General features: G+C 43.2%; 1 protein-coding gene across 2 annotated transcripts in view; it reads left to right on the plus strand.

The window, feature by feature from the left end:
• The window catches only part of ASPP (Ankyrin-repeat, SH3-domain, and Proline-rich-region containing Protein), a 78902-nt gene extending 59837 nt beyond the window's left edge, over positions 1-19065 (plus strand). For both annotated transcript variants that reach the window (XM_070528150.1, XM_070528151.1), the window contains exons 11-13: positions 2269-2435; positions 17139-17356; positions 18839-19065. In XM_070528150.1, the coding sequence (XP_070384251.1) occupies positions 2269-2435; positions 17139-17356; positions 18839-18883 (430 nt within the window). In that variant the 3' untranslated portion in view covers positions 18884-19065. The remainder of the gene's footprint in view (positions 1-2268; positions 2436-17138; positions 17357-18838) is intronic.
• The last annotated feature ends 888 nt before the right edge of the window (positions 19066-19953 follow it).

A 19953-nucleotide genomic window follows, 5' to 3' on the forward strand; every position in this document is an offset into this window, starting at 1 on the left:
TCACTGGTTCTGCGTCACGATGCGACGTCACATCGTCCGCTTCCGGTTGTTTTGGAGCCCACCCCGCCAGCGCGCAACCTCTCCGCTAGCCGCTTGGCCATCGACCCCAAGCAAGAGCCATAAAAGCAGCGTGCGTTGTGAGCATTCTGTCGTAGCACCGAATGTGCCTGGTATTCCGGTGATCACACAGTAGCTGAACGTTTCGATGAAGCAGTGGAGGCATAAACTCAAGCTGATGAAGGAACATTAGCGTAGACGTACGTGAGCTGCCTGCTTGGTCTCCACGGTCCAGCCACCCATTGGCGCAGAGCTTAACCAGCCAAAGAAAGAGCTAATATTGCTCTAACCAAGTGTAAAACATTTTAAACATTTACAAAAACAACATGTTAACGATTACACTCCTGCGAAAAATTTACACCTGCAGCAAAGAAGAATACATTTTGTTGCTGCTACTGTGTGTGGTTGAGCTCTATGCCACCAGGTGGCTGCACCATGCAGACCATTCACATTTGCGCTTCTGTTCATCCCCTGAAACGACACGCAAGGGGACACGGCCAGGCCCTGTCCCCTTGCGCTTGTGTTAACCCTAATACCAGACTCGCGGAACGCCATTGCATTAGTAATCTTCCGGTCTAAAGTGACGGCCGCAATCGTGCACATCCTGGTACCCATTGGATAGCGGCTGTCCAATGCGCTGCAGCCAGTCCACTCGTCTACTGGCTTGCAGGGACACGATGTTGCAGCTTGACATATTGCCAGCCACTACGTTTGCAGTCCACAATGCAACAAAGTCGAATCATAGCGCTCGCGAAAAGACAGACCGACACTGACTGCACAACCCTCTCAAAGACGGAGCACGCTGTAACACAAGCAGACGACACTTGCTGTGTGCCGGAAGTGTACTGAAAAATTTTTCTTGTGCATTCTTTTTGTGTTGCTTTCTTTTTATAAAACCAAATTAACTAACATTCCAACTACATATTACGAACATTATTTGTTTGTCATAAAGTTGGAAACATTATCGATCACATGCCCTGGTCAGCCAATCGGATAGCTTGCCCCACTGACGTCATATGGGCAATTTCCGTCATATGGGTTGGGGCGGCTTAAAATTCCACCGAGCAGTGTGCTGCGATCGGCAGCGATGAGATTTTTAAAACACTATAATAAATTACACACTTTGCACGGAGCACTTAGATGTGTCAATTAATGATCAGAAGGACCTACTCTTACGACTCAGTACGTTTGCAGAAAATCGTCAAAATCGTTTCAGGGTCCCTTTAACAGCAAAGCACTTGGTTTACGGTATATACTGCACGGCGTCATGATGTTTTTAAAACATTAGTTCACAAGCATGCTTACTGGAACAAATGGTAGCAGTTGGCTATGAAATACTAATACTAATAATAGAAGCAGCAGCTTGAGCTGCAGCATGAACTGATCTCTTGCAACGGTGACAGTGTGACTACAGTGAACATCTGATTTTTCAGTCTGCCTAGGGGCCACAACGATGTCAGAAAAATCGGGCAGTCCAAAAGAGTTAATGTATGCCTTTTAGGGCCCCCAAGCGCTCAAATCGCCACAGGCATGCCCGAAACAGCTCTGAAGGCCTGCCAGTACACTTGGGTGTATCGGTGCTCATATTGTGACAGGAGACGGTGGGTGCACCCGTGTATAATAAAAAAATACACACCGAAGATCTGACATGGACGTTGTGCATCCTTGGATGGACACTGTTTTTGCAAAGATTCATGCATTGTGTACATTTATTTCCGCCTGTTATACATGCAAGTTTTTTATTTTCTTTCCGGGGTGTTTTAATTAGGAATGTGGCTTATATGCTGCAGAATAAATATATTCATTCGTTTTGAATACTTTTAATATTCGCTTCGAGCAGCTGAAGTGGATGTCAAATAGCACAGTATTCAATTGAATATATAAAAATTTTCAAAAAATCGCACAAGCTTAAATGATATCGTCGACATGTCATAAAACCGTATCTTTGGTCACCGACTCAAGTTCAACGAAACGAAATTGCCAGATAATTCAGATAATCTTACGGTCCGTTCCGTGTAAGACAATCACATTGGTGACTACTTGTTATAAGCATGAAAGGTTGAATTTCAATGTAACGAATCAAAGTGTCGATTTTACTGACTTCACTTTATCAAGGTCTAACTGTATTGCCACTACTGCTAGGGCCCGCAGTAGGGCCTGCAATATTTTCTCGAATATATAAAATAATGGCGATTGTTTCTATCCACACAGGACGCCGCTGCACTGTGCGGCTTCGTGCAACAACCTGGCCATGGTGCGCTTCCTGGTGGAGCATGGTGCATGCGTGTTTGCAGCCACGTTGAGCGACCACGAGACAGCTGCTGACAAGTGCGAGGAAGACGAGGAAGGATTTGACAGTTGCTCCGAGTACCTCTATGGTGAGTACACGCCAGTTGTTTGATCTCACTTAATTGTGAAATTATCATGCAGGTTTGGTGTAGGATATCATAAATGCTTACTGGAATGGTACGGCATCTGGAAGCATTATTTTTTAGAATGCAGCTCTTAGGCACCTGTTCCTGCATTGAGCGTCGACGGGCCTCGTCTTTCCTCAGCGTAACAGAGCGATCACGGAGCGCAGCGGGGAATGAAAGACGACGATAGCGAAGAGAATTCGACGAGGAAAGCAAAGGAAGCCATTTTGAAGGATCACTAGATGGCACTCACATCTGCACATTCGCAGTAGCGCCAGCCGTCCAGGGGAAAGAAAAAAGAACCAGAAAGCTCGCTTTTGCACATAGCATTCACTGCAAGGATTTCCTGATAAAGATTATGGTTGCATAAGCTGCAGTTGCCGGGAAGTGGCAACTGTGTGGCCAGTCTATATATAGTGTCACATGTTGCAGATGTGCCAGTCAGTGTTGTGATCGGTGCGATGCCTCAATATATTGTGAAATGAAAACGCGTATAGAGCTGCACTCAAATTTTGTATTAGGGAGTATCATAATCATCTACGATTTTTTTTTTTCCATTTGTCACACTTTAGTCTGAATTTTGCGTGTTAAAGAGATAGAGTACAACCCTACTGATACGTGTTTCAAGGGACCATGGGGAAAAGATTTAACCGCTGGGAAAACTTAACAGTGAGGAAGGGTACAAATTGCCTTAGCAATGTCAGAAGCAACTCTGGATGGTCGCCAGTACAGTTATTAGACGTCCTCGTGCTTGTACTGTGGCCAGGAATGGCGCATGCGTGCGTGTATAATTAGAGGACATGTAGTACAATGTTCCGCGACAGTAGCTTTTCCTCTTTTGATATGCTTCGCTGCTTAACACAGTTTTATTGCCGCGAAGCTGACTAAAGAGAACCACATATCATGCAGTGCAAAGAAGACCCATGAAGGCCCCAAAATAACTGTAGCCCTGTGCTCTGTGGATTTGGCCCGGTGTGTGTGGTTCCCAGTAGGGTTTCTCCCGATGCACACTTTTTCGGGTGCTTCGCCAGCTGATCTGTGCAGCATCTGGCTTGTGCAACTTTGGCACTCATTGCAAACTTCGGTCGCTTGTTGCAACTAATGTCCCTGTGCATGCCTGTGCATAGTTCCACCATTTTGTTCCAACGCTATGCGGTAAAGCCACTCATTGGATGCACAGGAGCCAAACCTGGAACAGCATTGAAGAGTGCAGCAAGACGATGGCGGCGGTGCGCGGGGTGGCATGACAGCATCTCTTGTGAATGTTGCTGCAATCAAAGCATAGCAAAGGAGTGTGCGCTTAACACGCAGCTTTTTAAATATCTCACATGTTGTTGGGTGCTCGAATAGGTGTTTTAACTGTCCACAAGAAACGAATTTTATTGTTTTTCGACACAATTGTGCTTTTGTGACCGGTGAAAGCGGTGGATAAGCACTGTGTGCTGCTTGAAGTGAGTGTTTGTTGATATCATGGTGCCTCTTCAGTGTGCTCACAACTTGCTTAACTGCATTACAGTCCTAACAAAACCAAACAGAAGCCAATCATGCCCAAAAATTTGTAGCGTGCGCTTCATTGGCAATGAGAATGGGCGAACCCTGTGCCTTTGTCATGTGTGCCGTAAATTTTCCAGCAGGCCCACCGCAAGGTGAATGCTGCAGCCGGAGAAAGAAAATTGGACAATCTATGCACATGCCATTTAAGTTTATAGTGCTTACCAAAAGAAATTTCTATCTTGCTTCTAACAGCCTATGGTATCAGTGTAACATTGCTCGGTGCACTTTTAGAGAGAAGCACTGCCAAAGTTAAAGGCCCTGGCCATATGCAATATTAGTGATTTACTGAGCCTGTGTAAGTTTTTTCATGCAAGTCATGTCATTCATCATGTCATGGACTCGTGTCATTCACATCATGGCATGATTGACATGCCATGTATGCTGTGTCATTCATGTTATGTATGACAGGTCATGCATTGATGTCACACCGGTATCCGTAAAGAAAAAAACCATGCGAAGTTATCTACGAGTAGAAGGGTCTACTTTTATGAGAAGGGTGACTACGATGCAATTTCTGAGAAACTTCTTTTCTTTTCTTCGTAATTTCTTTTCTGTTTTTGAGTGCTTATTTGAGGAGCGTAATGTGAATGATATGTGGGACAATTTAAAGAATATGGTACTTGAGCTTAAGTGTACATATCCGTAATGTTGATTCTTCACGGCTTCACGTCACGGCAAACAGCCATGGGTAACAGCACATATACTAAAACTTATCAAGAAAAGAATGTGGGCATTTAACGCATTCATGAAAAGCAAATCAGCTGCTCATTTTTCAAAACTACATACGATTACACGCGAATATAAGCTAAAAATAGGAAAAGCTAAAGGTAACTACTTCACCAAGCTGAGCAACAACATGAAATCAAACCCTAAAATGTTTTGGAAGTAGTTAAAACAGTGTGGTTCAGATTCCTTCGGAATACAGGAGTTAAATCATAATGGTAAGATAATTACAGAAGACAGGGATAAAGCTGCGTACCTAAACAACTTTTTTTATTTGGTATTCTTACCCAACCACACCTGTCATATTCATCCACCTACAACAAATATTTCCCCTATGCTTCCTGTTGAGCTTAGTGTTAATGGAATTGAAAAACTATTGAGGTATGTTGATGAGAGTAAATCTAGTGGTCCGGATGGAATTTCCCCACCTGTGCTCAAACGTTGCGCAGGGCCAATTTCTATGTACCTTTATTTAATTTTTTTTAAATCTTTATCGACAGGTATTTTACCACATAACTGGAAAATTGCACACATTGTTCCGATACATAAATTTGGGTCCAAAAAAAGACGGCGGTAACTACAGGCCAATATCACTTACATCTATCCCGTGTAAAATACTTGAACATATCTTATATAAACAAATACTAAATCATTTAAGTAAGCATAAGGTACTAATTAACGAGCAGCATGGATTTCGTAGGGGACTAAGTTGCACAACACAACTAGTTGAGTTTTATCAAGACATAATATCCAGCATAGATGCAGGACAGGTAGACGGTGTGTTCCTGGATTTTCGGAAAGCCTTCGACACGGTATCGCATTCACTCTTATTGTTTAAGCTTAATACCCTAAACATTGATGCAACTGTTTTTAAATGGATTGAGTGTTACCTTTCCCAAAGAAGGCAATGTGCAATACTGAATGGAAAATACTCTGAATATGCAGATGTTACGTCAGGAGTCTCACAGGGCTCCATTCTGGGTCCGCTATTATTTTTGATGTACATTAATGATATTTCTGCCAGAATTTCATCTTCTATACGGTTGTTTGCGGATGACTGTGTTGTGTACAAAAAATTGCCCATCACAATGATACAATTGGACTTCAGAATGACTTATCACTTATTCATGATTGGTGTACTGAATGGAAAATGACTTTGAACATAACAAAGTGTGTACATCTCTCATTTACTAAAAAGAAGAAACCAATTCAGTCACGGTATCATCTGAACAATGTATTATTGAAGCAAGACAGTACATTTAAGTATCTAGGTGCGCTACTGTCATCTGAATGTTTGTGGAAACCTCAGGTAGACAGTATCATAGCCAAAGCTGGTAAAGCTTTGAATTTCATTCAGAGAAACCTGCGATATTCACATGCGAATTTCAAACGTATGGCATATACAACTTGTGTTCGACCACTCCTAGAATATGACTGTGTTGTGTGGGACCCCCACGAGGTAACCTTCATTGCCGCTCTAAAAAAAATATAAAACCGTGCTGCCAGGTTCGCCTTGGGGCGGTACGGAAGGAGGGAGAGCTACACTGCAATGAAGGCTGAGCTAGGATGGGAATCTCTTTTTGCCCGCCGCAATAAACTGAGATTAAAATTTCTATATTTGATTTACTATAGTAAAACTGGAATTAATAGGGAAATTTACCTACAAAAACCTCATTACATTTCAAAACGAACTGATCATAGTTGCAAAATCCTCGACGACCCTGCCAAAACGAACATTATGCCAATTCATTTTTTGTTCGAACAATTAAACAGTGGAATAGGCTGACTGAAAAGAAAGTGCATTGTGTGAATGAAGATGTATTCTATTCCATGTTGTAACACCCTGCTATAACGCCTTTGGGTGCTGCAGGGTAATTGATGAATAAAGAATAAAGAAAAAACACATGTCTGCATGCATGTCAGTCATTATTGGTATGTCATGTTGTGTATGCTTGTCATTAATGGCATTACATGTCATTCATGTCATGTCAGGTGAATTACGGAACCGGCAGATTGTGATGTTGATGGCATTGAAGGTAACAAAAAGACAGCATCGTGTCCACGAGATTGGCTTTCTGCAGTGGAGCAGAGCATTTGACGTCATTTTAGACTACGTGAAGACGCTCATCAAGTAGCAATGAAAGAAAAAAAGTGGGCGTAACTCTTCTCCCTTTGGGAGCATATACTGGGACACTAGTTGCAATGCATTGGTCGCTTGTTGCAACGCTCTGGTCACCTGTTGGAATGTTTTGGTTGTTGCAACATACCAGTCATTTATTTGAACGTGCGAGAGCAAGTTCGCCTCTGCAGCACTAAATTTATGTGACTGCCGCATTCAAATGCAACATAAGATGCAGAAACATTACAGAATGGCACTGTATCAAATCGGAACATAATCTATGGGAGTCAATGGGATCTAGATCAGGACCCCAAAAACGCAGTGTAGCAGCCGGGAAAATGCAACAGCAAGGAACATATCAGGGGGGTTCTACTGTATATCCAGACAGCTGTACCTGGGACTGAAGCAACAGTCTTGCAGTTACAAGCATGACATTCCAAACACTGCACCTTTACTGCTTTGTTCAAGCAAACAGACAATAACAGTTCAATCTCAATTTAAGGCATTTGGTAGGACCAGAGATCAGTTTCATTAAACTGTGCACTTTGTTCAGTTTAATATACTTGGAACACTCATGCTGACATATAACTTAATATTTATTCAAGAGCAAAAAAAAGATTATGTTTTTGCCTGGCAGTGGGTGTATGCACTTGTAAATCGTGAGCCCGTTCAGGGGCATCTTCTGGTAAAGCCAACGTGCAGCTGCCAATGCTAAGACCCTTCAGTGGGCGGTTGCATAGTCCAAGGAAAATCGGCCACCTCAAACTGTCATGGCAATGCATTTACTGTAGCTGTATGTAAATCAATTTTAAGCTATGTTGAACACAAGTTTATGGTGACCAGTTTTATGACCCATATTTTTCTCCAAAACTTGGCGAAATTATGCAGGATGTTGTGCTGACTTTTGCTTTGAGGTTTTAAATGCCTTAGGCTCTGTGAACATGTGATACTCGAGGTGTGGATCTTAGTGGTTGACCCTTTCCATGCCAGCGTTCTTGTTTAGAAAAACCACCAAACTTTCCTGAATTTTTTTTACATCTGGTTCATTGTGAACAGCTTTCATTATTGATACAGTCAAATCTCGGTATAAGGAATCACGCAGGATTGCCGAAAATTGTTTGCTATTTTGAAATATCGTTGTAATAAAAAACTTGCTGTTATAAGCCAGTGGTCAAACCTAGGAATGAAAATGACGTACCTTGGCAGTAGGACCCGTGTGCAGGCAAGCATACTCTCAAATAAAAATGTTTCACTCACTCCAAAGCTGCTTTATTTGAAGAAATCAATGATTTTCTTCTGGTGCATGCAGCACGCATGACCGATTAAGGATGTGTCTACATCTTCCACATTGCACGATACCTCATCGGGTGCATCGCTGCACCGAACGATGAAGGTGTAGACTTTGTTCGTGTGCACTAAGACATCAGTGTTCGACACGATCTCATATTCTGTGTTTGGTGACCCACAGTTGTCTTTCTTTGGGTCATCATCATCACTGGAAATGTCGTGAACGCAGTTAACAATCTCCTCGGTTGTCAGATCTGCCACCGCTAGTGCTGCGTTGTCACTCTCCACATAGTCATCGAAGGAAGAGATGGCAGGCAGCAGTTCCACAACCTTGGTCCATAGGTCTCCAGGGCTGTTGTCAGTCACCTCCAGGTCATCTTCAAGCTGCACAGGCGCATTGACAAGCCCTGCTTTTCGCCAACAGTTGCTAACGGTGGACGCCTTCAAGTTCCACCAAGCTCCTGTGAGCATTTCCACTGCTTGACGAATATTGATTGCAGTCAGCTGCACAAGGTGGTTATGAAATTCTGCCTTTGCACTCTCTATAATTCCCTGGTCTAGGGGTTGCAGCAAGGGTGTGTTGTTTGGCGGCAGAAACTCCAAGCGAACGTGCGTCAGACAAACATTCATGGTGTGAGCAGAGCAGTTGTCGACAACCAATAGAATTATTCGGTCATCCCTCCTCATTTGGTTGTCGAGTTTGATGAGCTACTCGGAAAAAAGTTCCTTGGTCATCCAGGTTTGTTGGCCTGTTGGTGTGATATTCATACGGTACCGACATGACGCTTTTCATGCAGCGAGGCTTCTTGTACTTGCCAATGACGAGTGGCTCAATGTTCTTCATGCCTGTTGCATTGCAGCAGAGCAGGACTGTCACGCAAAGATGCGACTTCTTCCCTCCTTTGCACTGCTGCCCTTTGAAGTGCATCGTCCAGTCTAGCAGAAGCTGATAAAAGCATGTGGTCTCATTCGCGTTGAAAATATCTTCAGTGTACGATTCAGTCACCTCTAGAAAACTATCAGTGCGTAAGGAATCCACGCCTTCTCTGTCGGCAGCCTTTTCCTCGCTCGAGACTACCTGCCAAGTTACTCCGTTCCTTTGGCAGAAACGAAAAAGCCAATCCGCAATGGCGTCGAAACCAATTATTCCAAATGCATCTGCAAATTCGGGGGCATTTTCTTAGAGCATTGGGCCAGACATGGAAATGTTTTGTAATCTGGCATCTTTGAACCACGTGAGAACAGCTTGGTCCACATTTTGAAAGTTTCCCAGTCACAGCCGTTTCCTGGTAGGAGCAAGTTGCAACTCCCTTGAAGCTTGACAATCTTGTCTCGGTCTTTTAAAATGGTTGCGGAGGTTGATGGGGCAATGCCATGCTGTCTGCACACATCAATTTGCTTTTTCCCTGCGTCGATTCCCTGTGATACATCCCATTTTCTCCTGCAGCAAAAACTGCTTTTGCTTCTTGGTGCTGATGCTAGCTGCATTCATTGTTGGATCTCATGCGAACTTCACCACAGCTTTGTGGTGAAGCTGTTGGCACTCGACATGGTGATGATAATAGCTACTACACTTGCAGTTTCTGTTCCATGTGAGAGTTTCGGTGCTGTTACTTTTAGCCGAATTCATAATGCAGTCGAACCTCGCTACAACGAAACTCACGGGATGTGCGAAAAATTTCGTGGAAGTGAAAATTTCGTTGTGCCGAAATTTGCCCCAAACCGCTGTCAAATTTGACCACTCACTCACAAACATCACTTATTTCTGAAAAAAGTCGGTTTCCTTTCGCTGTGGCGAAATCTGACCCAAGGCACCGTCAGATTTGACTGCACACTCAAAAACTTTATTCATTTCTGAAACGAGTCGGTCATCTTTGTTTGCCTCCACCCTTTGGTTGTCATCGCCGTGGTGCGATGTTCGCACTCGGACAGCAGCTGCATTGCGACATCGCCATAGTGGGCGCCAATGAAATTACGAATGACGTCAAAAGCATCCATTACATCCAGTGCACGAGGCGGGGCTGATGCATCTTGTGCATCACTTTCATCGTCTGACGACGCGTCGTTATGGCGAAACTCTTCGGTCATAGACTCGTCTTCAACTCTTCATGAACAATTACATCCGCATCAACAGCAATGTACTCATCTATGCTGAAGTCCGTTGGTACATTTCCAATGTCTCGAAGAGCTGCCCACGCTTCTGTAGAGGGTGGCTCGACTCCAAAATGGTCGTCTTCCTCGTCCGTTGTAGAGTTGGCCGTCACTTCAGCCTCAGGCTGGCGTGCGCAAAGCAATTTTCAATTATGCTGCACTGGGTTGCCATCCATGCCGCGGCCTTCATTTGTAAGGCCATGAACAAGTCCACTTTGGTCTCTCGCCCGGTGTCAACATTCAGCAACAGTCGCTGAATCAACCGCTGCTGATATGCACTTTTCACACTGTGAATGATGCCTTGGTCTAACGGCTGAATCAAAGCAGTGCAGTTTGGGGGGCAAGAAGCGAACTTATTCCAACTCACCGTCGTCAACATTATGCACTGAGCAATTGTCACAATAAGCAAGCACACAATAATAAGAACACACAATAAGAAGCTCTAAATCTTTCTCACAATCGTGAGACCTAAGTTGAAGCTGTGAACACTGCTCACTTGAGCTTTCCAGGTCAAATTTTTTGCTTGAAATGAAGAAACATCCAACTACAGCATGATTTTGGCATTGAAAAAGGTGGCTGTCAACATTGCAGCTGCCCTACTCTGCGGTGCCATATTTAAAGCTCAAGGGAGCCGGACTTTCGCTTTGTTTTCTCCAACTGTGCCCTCAAAAAATCAGTTTTCTGGGGAATCTGGCATCATTTAAAACACAGCATTCACACCAAAACATAAGATTGCTCGTGTTAGAAGAAAATTACATAAGCAGGCAAGAACACGATAGGGAAATGGACAATGACATTTAAACGAAGTGACTGCCACTGTGGCTTTCAGTAGTTGAAAAGAAATCCCTGGCACAGAAAGGATTAACATGAGGTGAAGCAGAGTGGAATTAAATATGGCGTTACCTTAATCAATGCCAGTCTGCACCACAAATATGCGTAGAGGAATCAGAAGCTATTCTGTAAATCAATGCTTCCGTAAAATTGAGGTTTCACTATATCCCAAATCGCTTGTAGTTTCAGTGGCACCAATCGTTTTACTAGATTGTTCCAGTGTTTGGTTAGGTTAGGTAAAAACTCCTAGCCGCTGGTATTTCTCCACTTTACATGCTTTGAGAGGTGGCACATTTGGTTTTCTCGCTACGCTATGCCAGTCAACCTTACCACAGTTGTCACGCTTTGCGAAAGATTGCCTCACAAAGTTTGATTCACCGAATGTTTTGTTTTTCCATTTTCAACGCAGCCACTAACTTGACCGTCATTCCTGGTTCCTGTGATTTGTATACCAGACTGGTATCACTCTGACTGTGCCTACATGAGGAATGATGTTACATGAAATGCTAAAATTTTAAATTTACATAAATCGAACATACTTTTTCTTATGTTATCGCATCTTTCATTGTGTACGCTAAACACATCTCTGTACTTTCTTTAAGGCATGTGTAAATGCTTGCCTTGAGTATAGAATGGACCTAATCCACTTCAGGTTTAGAAGATTGTTTGATGTATGCATACAACTTACTTACCTCCTTTGTTGACATTTTGAAGTGCAGCATTTAATGGCTCGTTCCTCTAGCTAGCAGCATAACAGCAAATGAGCACAACAGTGAGAGATGAAAGACATGAGCCACGAATGGCGGAGACGAATGAGAGCGGCCCCTTGAGTGACATACGCGCAGGAAACTGGTTTCATGTGGGCCCGCCCGACCGCGCAATGCATAGTCGCATCTGGTCTCAGCTGGACCGCTCGTTTCGTGTTGTCTGCTCACATCTGCTCTCGCTCTTGCTTGTTTGTTTTGCTGAGTTTGGTCTTGTTTGTGCTTGTTTTGATTGTCATGGCTTGCACTTGTTTTGCAATCTGATTTTATGTATGATGCAAATTGTGTAGTACTTCCTGGAAGCCAACCAGCACCACTGATTGCACTGGAACCTTCGATAAGTCATGTATAAAAGTCAATGCACTTGACCTGCAGATCAGATTTTCGACGATTGCCAACTCTGCTACATGTCTGTGTCAAATTCTTTGCCTCAATATATTGCTAAATGAAAACACGTATAGAGCTGCACTCAAATTTCGCATTAGGGAGTATCGAAATAGTCGGTGAATATTTCTTGTACACTTAACATTGATTTGTTTGCCTTTCCCCTTTATTATAAAAAAAAAGAAAGGTATTGTCAAATTCTATAGAGCGTCCAGGGACACTTTGAATTTCTATAGAGCACCTTGCCTAACTAGTACAGTTACAAGCAAAACTCTAGAGGCCAAGGATGCTAGGGAAAAATATAAATGCTTTTCTTTCGCAGCCTATCACTCGGACTATAACCAAGTTGCACAGCTTTATTTATTTATTTATTTATTACAGAACCCACAGCGCCAGTGTGGCATTACAGCGGGGGGGGGGGGTCATATAGTATATACAACAAACAGTACGTCATTTCATAATAAATGCTAAATAATTTACAGCACAACATATACATCCCGAGAAACACAACTTGAGTCAATAACAGAATATATCTTAATGAAGAAAAAGAAAGATACATCTTCAGACAGCATTGGTCCTTAGAGCACAACTTCATTCATCAAAAGAACATGTTATGACAAGGAGGAAAAAAATGCATCGTTAGACAGAATTGTTACAGATTCCTGCGGTAACCTGTTCCAGTTCGAAATCGTCCTGGGGAAAAAAGACATTCTTAGCATTTCGGTTTTCCATTTTATTTCTCTTACCTTATTCACATGATCTAGACGTAAAGATACATAATCAGGCCTAAGTATGTACTTGTCGCGTTCAATACCAGTTCTAGAATGAAATATGTTATGAAAGAACTTTAACCTGGGTGATTTTCTTCGTTCCTCTAATAGTTCCCAGCCAAGATTCTCTTTCGCACGTGATACGCTGAAATGCCTAGAGTAATTACGGAACACAAAACGAGCCGCTAAATTTTGCACTCGTTCTAACTTTTGTGTGTCACCCTTGAGCCAAGGGTCCCATACAGTGCAAGCATAATCGAGGACAGATCTAACATTCGTATGATACAGGAGTTGCTTAGTTTCCGTAGGAAAATGTTTTGCATTTCGTCGCAAGAAACCTAGTACCCTACACGCCTTGGCTGAAGCGTATTCAATATGTCGGTGCCATGACAGATTGGAGGTAAAAAAAAACACCAAGATATTTGAACTCGGATACAGATGACAGCTCCTGAGTGCTTATTTTGTATTTATATTGATGAGGAATACGTTTTCTTGTAAAAGACAGGTGAACAGTTTTCTGCAAATTTATGCGCATGCCCCAATTTTTGCTCCAATCTGTAACCTTGTTCAGGTCCTCTTGTAAGGCAAGACAATCATTTTCATTATGAATAACTCTATACAACACACAATCATCTGCGAATAAACGTATAGAAGATGAAATATCAACACATGTCATTCATGTAGATTAAAAATAGGAGAGGGCCCAGGACGGATCCCTGTGGCACTCCTGATGTTACCTCAATGTCATCCGAGTGTTCGCTGTTTAAAACTATTTTCTGGTGCCTTGAGCTTAAATATTCCTTAATCCAAGCAATAACTGATGTGTTTAAAGTATACCATGATAACTTCTCTACTAATAAATCGTGGGGAACAACATCAAAAGCTTTCTCAAAATCGAGAAAAACTGAATCAACAGAGCAGCCGTTATCTAATGCACTTGCTATATCATGTGTTAGTTCTGTTAGCTGGGTAACGCAGGAAAAACCTGTACGAAATCCGTGTTGCTGAGGACTTAGAAGGGAGTATCTGTTTAAGTGGTTTATAATGCTAGTAAAAAGGATATGTTCAAACACTTTGCAAACAATACATGTCAAAGATATGGGTCGATAATTGAATACACTGTTACGGGGTCCAGACTTGTGCACAGGGACAACATTTGCAGATTTCCAATCATCAGGTAAGGCACTTTCTCGTAATGATTTATCAAAAATAACGCGAAGATATTTTGAGACAGAGTGAGCACACGAGGATAGTAAGGCAACAGGTAAGCCATCAGGACCGCAAGCCTTACCAATGTCCAGCCGCTTTAGTACCAGTTCAATTCCCCTCTGATCAATCAGAATGTCTTCCATTGGTTCACCACCCATTTTGCCAAAATTCGTATTCATTTTGCTGCTGTTTCCACGTGCAGAGAACACCGAAGCAAAGAATGAGTTGAAGCATTTTGCTTTAGCCAGATTTTCGTGAACAATGATGCCAGCATCGTCTAAGGGGGGAATTGATAAGTCGTCCTTTCTATTCATTTTGATAAGCTTCCAGAATACTTTAGGCTGGTTTTTAATTCGCGAGGGGAAAGAGCCGAAAAACTTTTCCTTGGCCTGTTTCACTGCAATTTTCATTTCTTTTGTAAGGTGATACAATTTAACTTTTCTTGTGGCTGACTGGTTCATTTTGAAGCTAGCGTAAGCATTCTGCCTTCGCTTGGCGATTTTGCGTACTTCCTTCGTATACCATGGCTTACTTTTGCCACGCCGTGACGTCATCAACCACGATGGAACGTATCGTTCCCGCAATTCAAAGATTTTGCTTTTAAATATGCGCCACAGTTCATGCACGTCATTAGATTCTGATAAGGTTTCAAAGACATCGTAATATGCGTCTAGTGCTCGACATATGTCAAGTGTACGGGCTTTTTTGTAAGCATATATGCGTCGCTGGCCGCAGTTAACAATTTTGGCGTATGTGAGGTGCATGTTACAAACGACAGCGTTATGATCCCCTATTCCAGGTACTATTATTGTAGAGTGCACTACCGTGGGAAGGTCAGTGAATAGCAAATCTAATATATTATTTCCTCGAGTAGGCTCTAGCACCATTTGAGATAATGCGAAGGAGTGGCATATCCTTATCATTTCTTTACTCGACGCATTTCCTAAGTTACCTGTAATGCTTTGACGGGACCAATCAATTTCAGGTAAGTTAATGTCACCACCTACGAATAAGATATCGGCGTCTATTGTCTCCATGGTATCAGACAGGTCACTCAGTACTTTAACCGGGCTTCCAGGTGGGCGATAAAACGAACACAATGCAAGAGATTTCCCGTTCTGTAACCTAAGTTGAACCCATACTGACTCATTTTGGCCAACATCAACGTCCAGCTTCCGAGAGTCGACTGCCTCATGAATTAATATAAAAACGCCTCCTCCACGACGACCGCGATCCTTCCTATAACAGACGTAGCCTTCGGGAAATACTTTGGTATTACCTATATCGCCGTCCAGCCACGACTCGGTTCCAATTACTGCAGTTGGCTTCGCAATTTCCAGAAGACTGAAAAAGTCGTCGGTTTTGTTGCGAATACTTCTGCAGTTTACTACAAGTATTGTGAAAGCGGAGTACTGTGGTCGTGCCTGTCAAGCAGACCGTACAACCTGTTTGAGCGATTCATCATATACATACTTCGTCTTGTTTAAGTATAATGTGTCGTACCTTAGGTTTACCTTATCGCCTTCTGTTCGGTGCTCCTTCGCGTACTCCCACAGCTGTTTCCTTTTTTTCCGCACACCTTCCGAAAAATCTTCCGATATGCTAATTTTTGTTGCCTTCAACTTTTTTGCATTTGCCATTACAGCCTGCTTGTCTTTGAACGTGGTAAATTTGACGATTATAGGTCGGTTTTTTCCGGACTGGTACCTTCCAAGGCGGTGGGCTCTTTCAATGTTTACAGCGTCACATTCCAATGTAGACCGACAGATTTCCAAAACGCGTTTTTCAGAAACTTGATACTTTTCATGTTCTTCGTTGTCTTGGACCCCATAGAAAAGCAAGTTGTTCCTTCGGCTCCGGTTCTCGAGATCGTCTACCTTGTTAACAAGGGATTCCAGCTTGGCTTCTTGCAGTTCACTAATTTCTTTGCACTCCCTGACAGTATTCTGCAGTTCCTCTAGCTTAGTTATTTGCGATTCGAGTTTAGTCATGCGCGCGGTAAGGTCACACATTGCCTTTTTATTATCAGCTTGATATTGTTCAATAGCGTTTAGCTTACTCTTTATCTCTTTCTGTCCATTCAAAAGCTGCTTTAGAATGTCGTCTCCGGGACCTGGGTTTCTTTCAACGTCGCCGCATAAGAGCAATAACAAAAGATAAAATGCGCACCACCGTAAAAGAGAGAAACGGTGACGCCTACGGAAAAGTTTTCTTTGTACATTCGAGTTTGAACTGACACTTGCAAAAAGTACAGGGGGTGAAACCGGCAGCGCAAGATTGGGATGAGTGCAACATACATCATCGTAACTAACCTGCACGAAGAACAAGAAGTTCGTGAGCGACGCAGTCATGGCCGCGCCGGTTTCACGCCCCGAAGGCGAACTGAAGAACAGCTGCTTATATAGGCAGTAGTCGTCCTCGATGTTGGACCATGGTTGTCTAACTGGTAGCGGGCAACGACCAAAAGAGGCGACGGTGCAGAATTCCTCGCCGGTGAACTCTCCGCTGCTTTCGTCGATCCCTTCACAGCGCCTAGAGCGGCACCATGAATCGATTTCCGGTGACGTAGCTTCCTTTATGCCGGCTATCTGTGTCACGATGGGGCATTGCCACAAAAATTGTCCGATTAGCACCTGCACGAAGAACAAGAAGTTCGTGAGCGACGCAGTCATGGCCGCGCCGGTTTCACGCCCTCAGCTTATGTGCAGCTGCTCAAGCAATGTAGTGCATTGAAACAATTAATTTGCACAGTTGTGCTAGAAGAAACTAAAATTTCTCGCCGATGCGGTGGTCTCTAGCATTTTTCTCCTTACTGTAGCTGTGCAACTGTTGTATGCATCGTATTGATAATTTGCCTCTTGCATCTGTTGCTCAGGTGTTCAGGAGAAACTTGGTGTGATCAACGGAGGTGTGGCATACGCTGTGTTTGACTACGAGGCCCGGCAGCCGGATGAGCTGAGCTTTGCACAGGGTGACATGGTGCAGATCCTCCGTCGCGGAGGAGCAGAGGGTGATGCGGAGCAGCCATGTGGATGGTGGTGGGCACGGCTCCGTGATGGCCGCGAGGGATACCTACCGCGGAACCTGCTCGGGGTGTGTGCTTGATGTACTTACAGTGCAACCTTTTTTGTTGTGGGTTTATTGCATAGCTGTATATGGTCATGCACACTTAAGGGGGGAGGCTATCCTGTGCAGGTATTCTGTAAGAGTGCACCTAGTCGACTGTCTATTTCGGCCCCTGCTGATTGGACACAGCGGTACGAGCGAGGAGGAGACAAGTGGCCCTAGCCAATCAGCAGCGGCCGAAATGGACAGTCCACTAGGTGGACTCTTTTAGAATACCCCCCCTGGAGACCGAACTTTTTTATTTTTAGGATATCCGGATGAAACTTTCAGGGCACGTTCACACCACTGAACTATGAGGAACTGCAAAGTTTTATGAAGACGTATTTATTAGTTATTGAGGTCTAACTACGTGGTTCATGTATATGAGGAAATTCCTGAGAAAATGCGTGGCCCTAAGTAAGGTGCTGGGCATGATAAGCTTGAGCCAATACCATACTTACTCATAGAAGACCTGCCCTTATCTAGTACCTGCACCGAGCCTCTGCTTCCAACGTCAAAAGAAAAGTTTCACCTAATATTTAATCTGAAGTGCATGACGCTTGGTATTGGTTGATACTTTTGCTAAAAGCTTTAAACTTGCTGGAATATATAACAGTCCCAACAGCGCCCACAGCACCAAAGACAACCATCTTTGAGAGTGCGTCATTGAGGTTGTAAGCTCAGGTGACAACGAGAGCGACATTGAGAATGCGAGCAGTGAAGAATGAAGCAGAACGTGATCAGTGGTGTTGAATCTTGAATAAGTGTGGGTGCAATGTTTGCATTGTTCTGTGCCTCATTTGCGATGTCATCTGCAGTTTTAGTAGATAGTCATATGGCTCATTCATATAGAGCTGCACACTGCCAAGGTTCCAAAATAAAGAAAGCAGGTCTTACGTGAGTAGATATGTTATTTCACCTGCAACCTTTCAATTCAGCTCATGTCCTACACAAGATCAGTGTTCATTGGTTAAAGTTCTCCCTGTATTCTTGTTAGTAGTTACCTTAGTTAACGTGGTGAACGCTAGTCAAGTGACCCATATATTTCACTGCACTGCATGGACCTAATGAGACGAAGTAAAAGATTGCATTTTTTTCATACCTTCACATTAAAAAAGTCAAAGCGAAAAAGAAACTGTGTATGAAGTGTGGGAAGCCAGTCGTGTGTGTGTGTATAGCACAACTGACGGTGGTCTGCTCTGGACCACCCTCAGTGGTGCTTCGCTTCTTGAAGAGGCAAGGCGTGTGTCGACTGAGCTCTTTTGCAACACTTTGCAATGTGGTGAATGCGGTTTAAGTAATGGATCCGGGACCTCAAAGAGGTGAAACTTAATACTAATGCATTTCTCCCGCATTTACTGCTAAATTGCCACTGAATATTTCCCGCATGTGATTTTGGGGCAGTTCACCAAAGCTTACATTTGTCAAGTTCTTAAGCCTCGTGTTCTCATTTCTCTTTATTCCATACAGCTCTACCCAAGGGTGCAACCGTGCCGACCAAACCTGGAGGAGTGAGCAACTTGCCATTCATTTCCACGATGAAAAGTATTCTGCCTTGAATGACAAAGTGCCTTTGTCGCACTTTGTTGTGGACACTGTGTTGGGACCCACTAAAGCAGTAGTGTGCATTGTAGCCACTCATAGACCAGTATACAGGGACCAGTATGCAAGCGCAATAAAGTGTGGGCACAAATTGATCTGTGCATCGCATTGTGTGTTTCCAACAAGTGTAAACGAAGTGGATGCTCATTACAAAGGAGCCTCAAAACAATGAAAAAAAAACATTTAATGCAATATACGTGACATTCAACACCTGAGTTACCGAAGAACTACACCAGTGATAAACCCTTTCTATCAACAACATGAACCATAACTCGTAGTCAGATTTGGCACGAATATAGGCTTGTTATACCCAACATTCCTTACAAGTGCGTATTTGCTAAATACTTGGATATGAGCAGAAAATATTTCACATTTACTTCATTATATCCAACATTAGTTGTATGTCTTTATTTTATCGAGGTTCTTTAAGTTGACTATCTGGTTAAATAACTTTAACTAGTCGCCCACAGTGATGGCTCAGTGCCTCTTGTGTGTTGCTGAGCACAACGTCGCGGGTTCGATTCCTGATCACTGAGGCCATGTTTTGATGGTGAAAATGAAAAGTCCGTTTGCACTTAGATTATCTGTTAGATAAAAAAAGGCAGGAAGTAGCAAGCATTAGCCCGTAGCTTGCCACAATGGCACCACAGCCCCAGTTTTGCTTTGGTAGGTTGAACAGTGTTCCAGTTACTTTCTTAATGAAATGTCATTCTATGTATTCAAGCACAAAATTAACTGGAAGGACAATGCATTTCTCCTCAAAGTTCAGAAATATTATCTTGAACCTGGTGTCATCCTGTGCCACTGTGCTGTAATCATGCCAGATTGAATTGTGTGGATTGAAGGCGTGTGCAGTAGTTGGCTGCAAAAATAGTGACTGACATATTGAATGGAAGGAATCTGTGTAGCCAAGTTCACAAACCATTTCTGCAACTGCCTGTACATGTTACCGGCACTTGGAGATGTACGGCTTTTTTCGAGGA

This window comes from Dermacentor albipictus, chromosome 10 (genome assembly GCF_038994185.2).
Source record: "Dermacentor albipictus isolate Rhodes 1998 colony chromosome 10, USDA_Dalb.pri_finalv2, whole genome shotgun sequence".
Lineage (NCBI taxonomy): Eukaryota > Metazoa > Arthropoda > Arachnida > Ixodida > Ixodidae > Dermacentor > Dermacentor albipictus.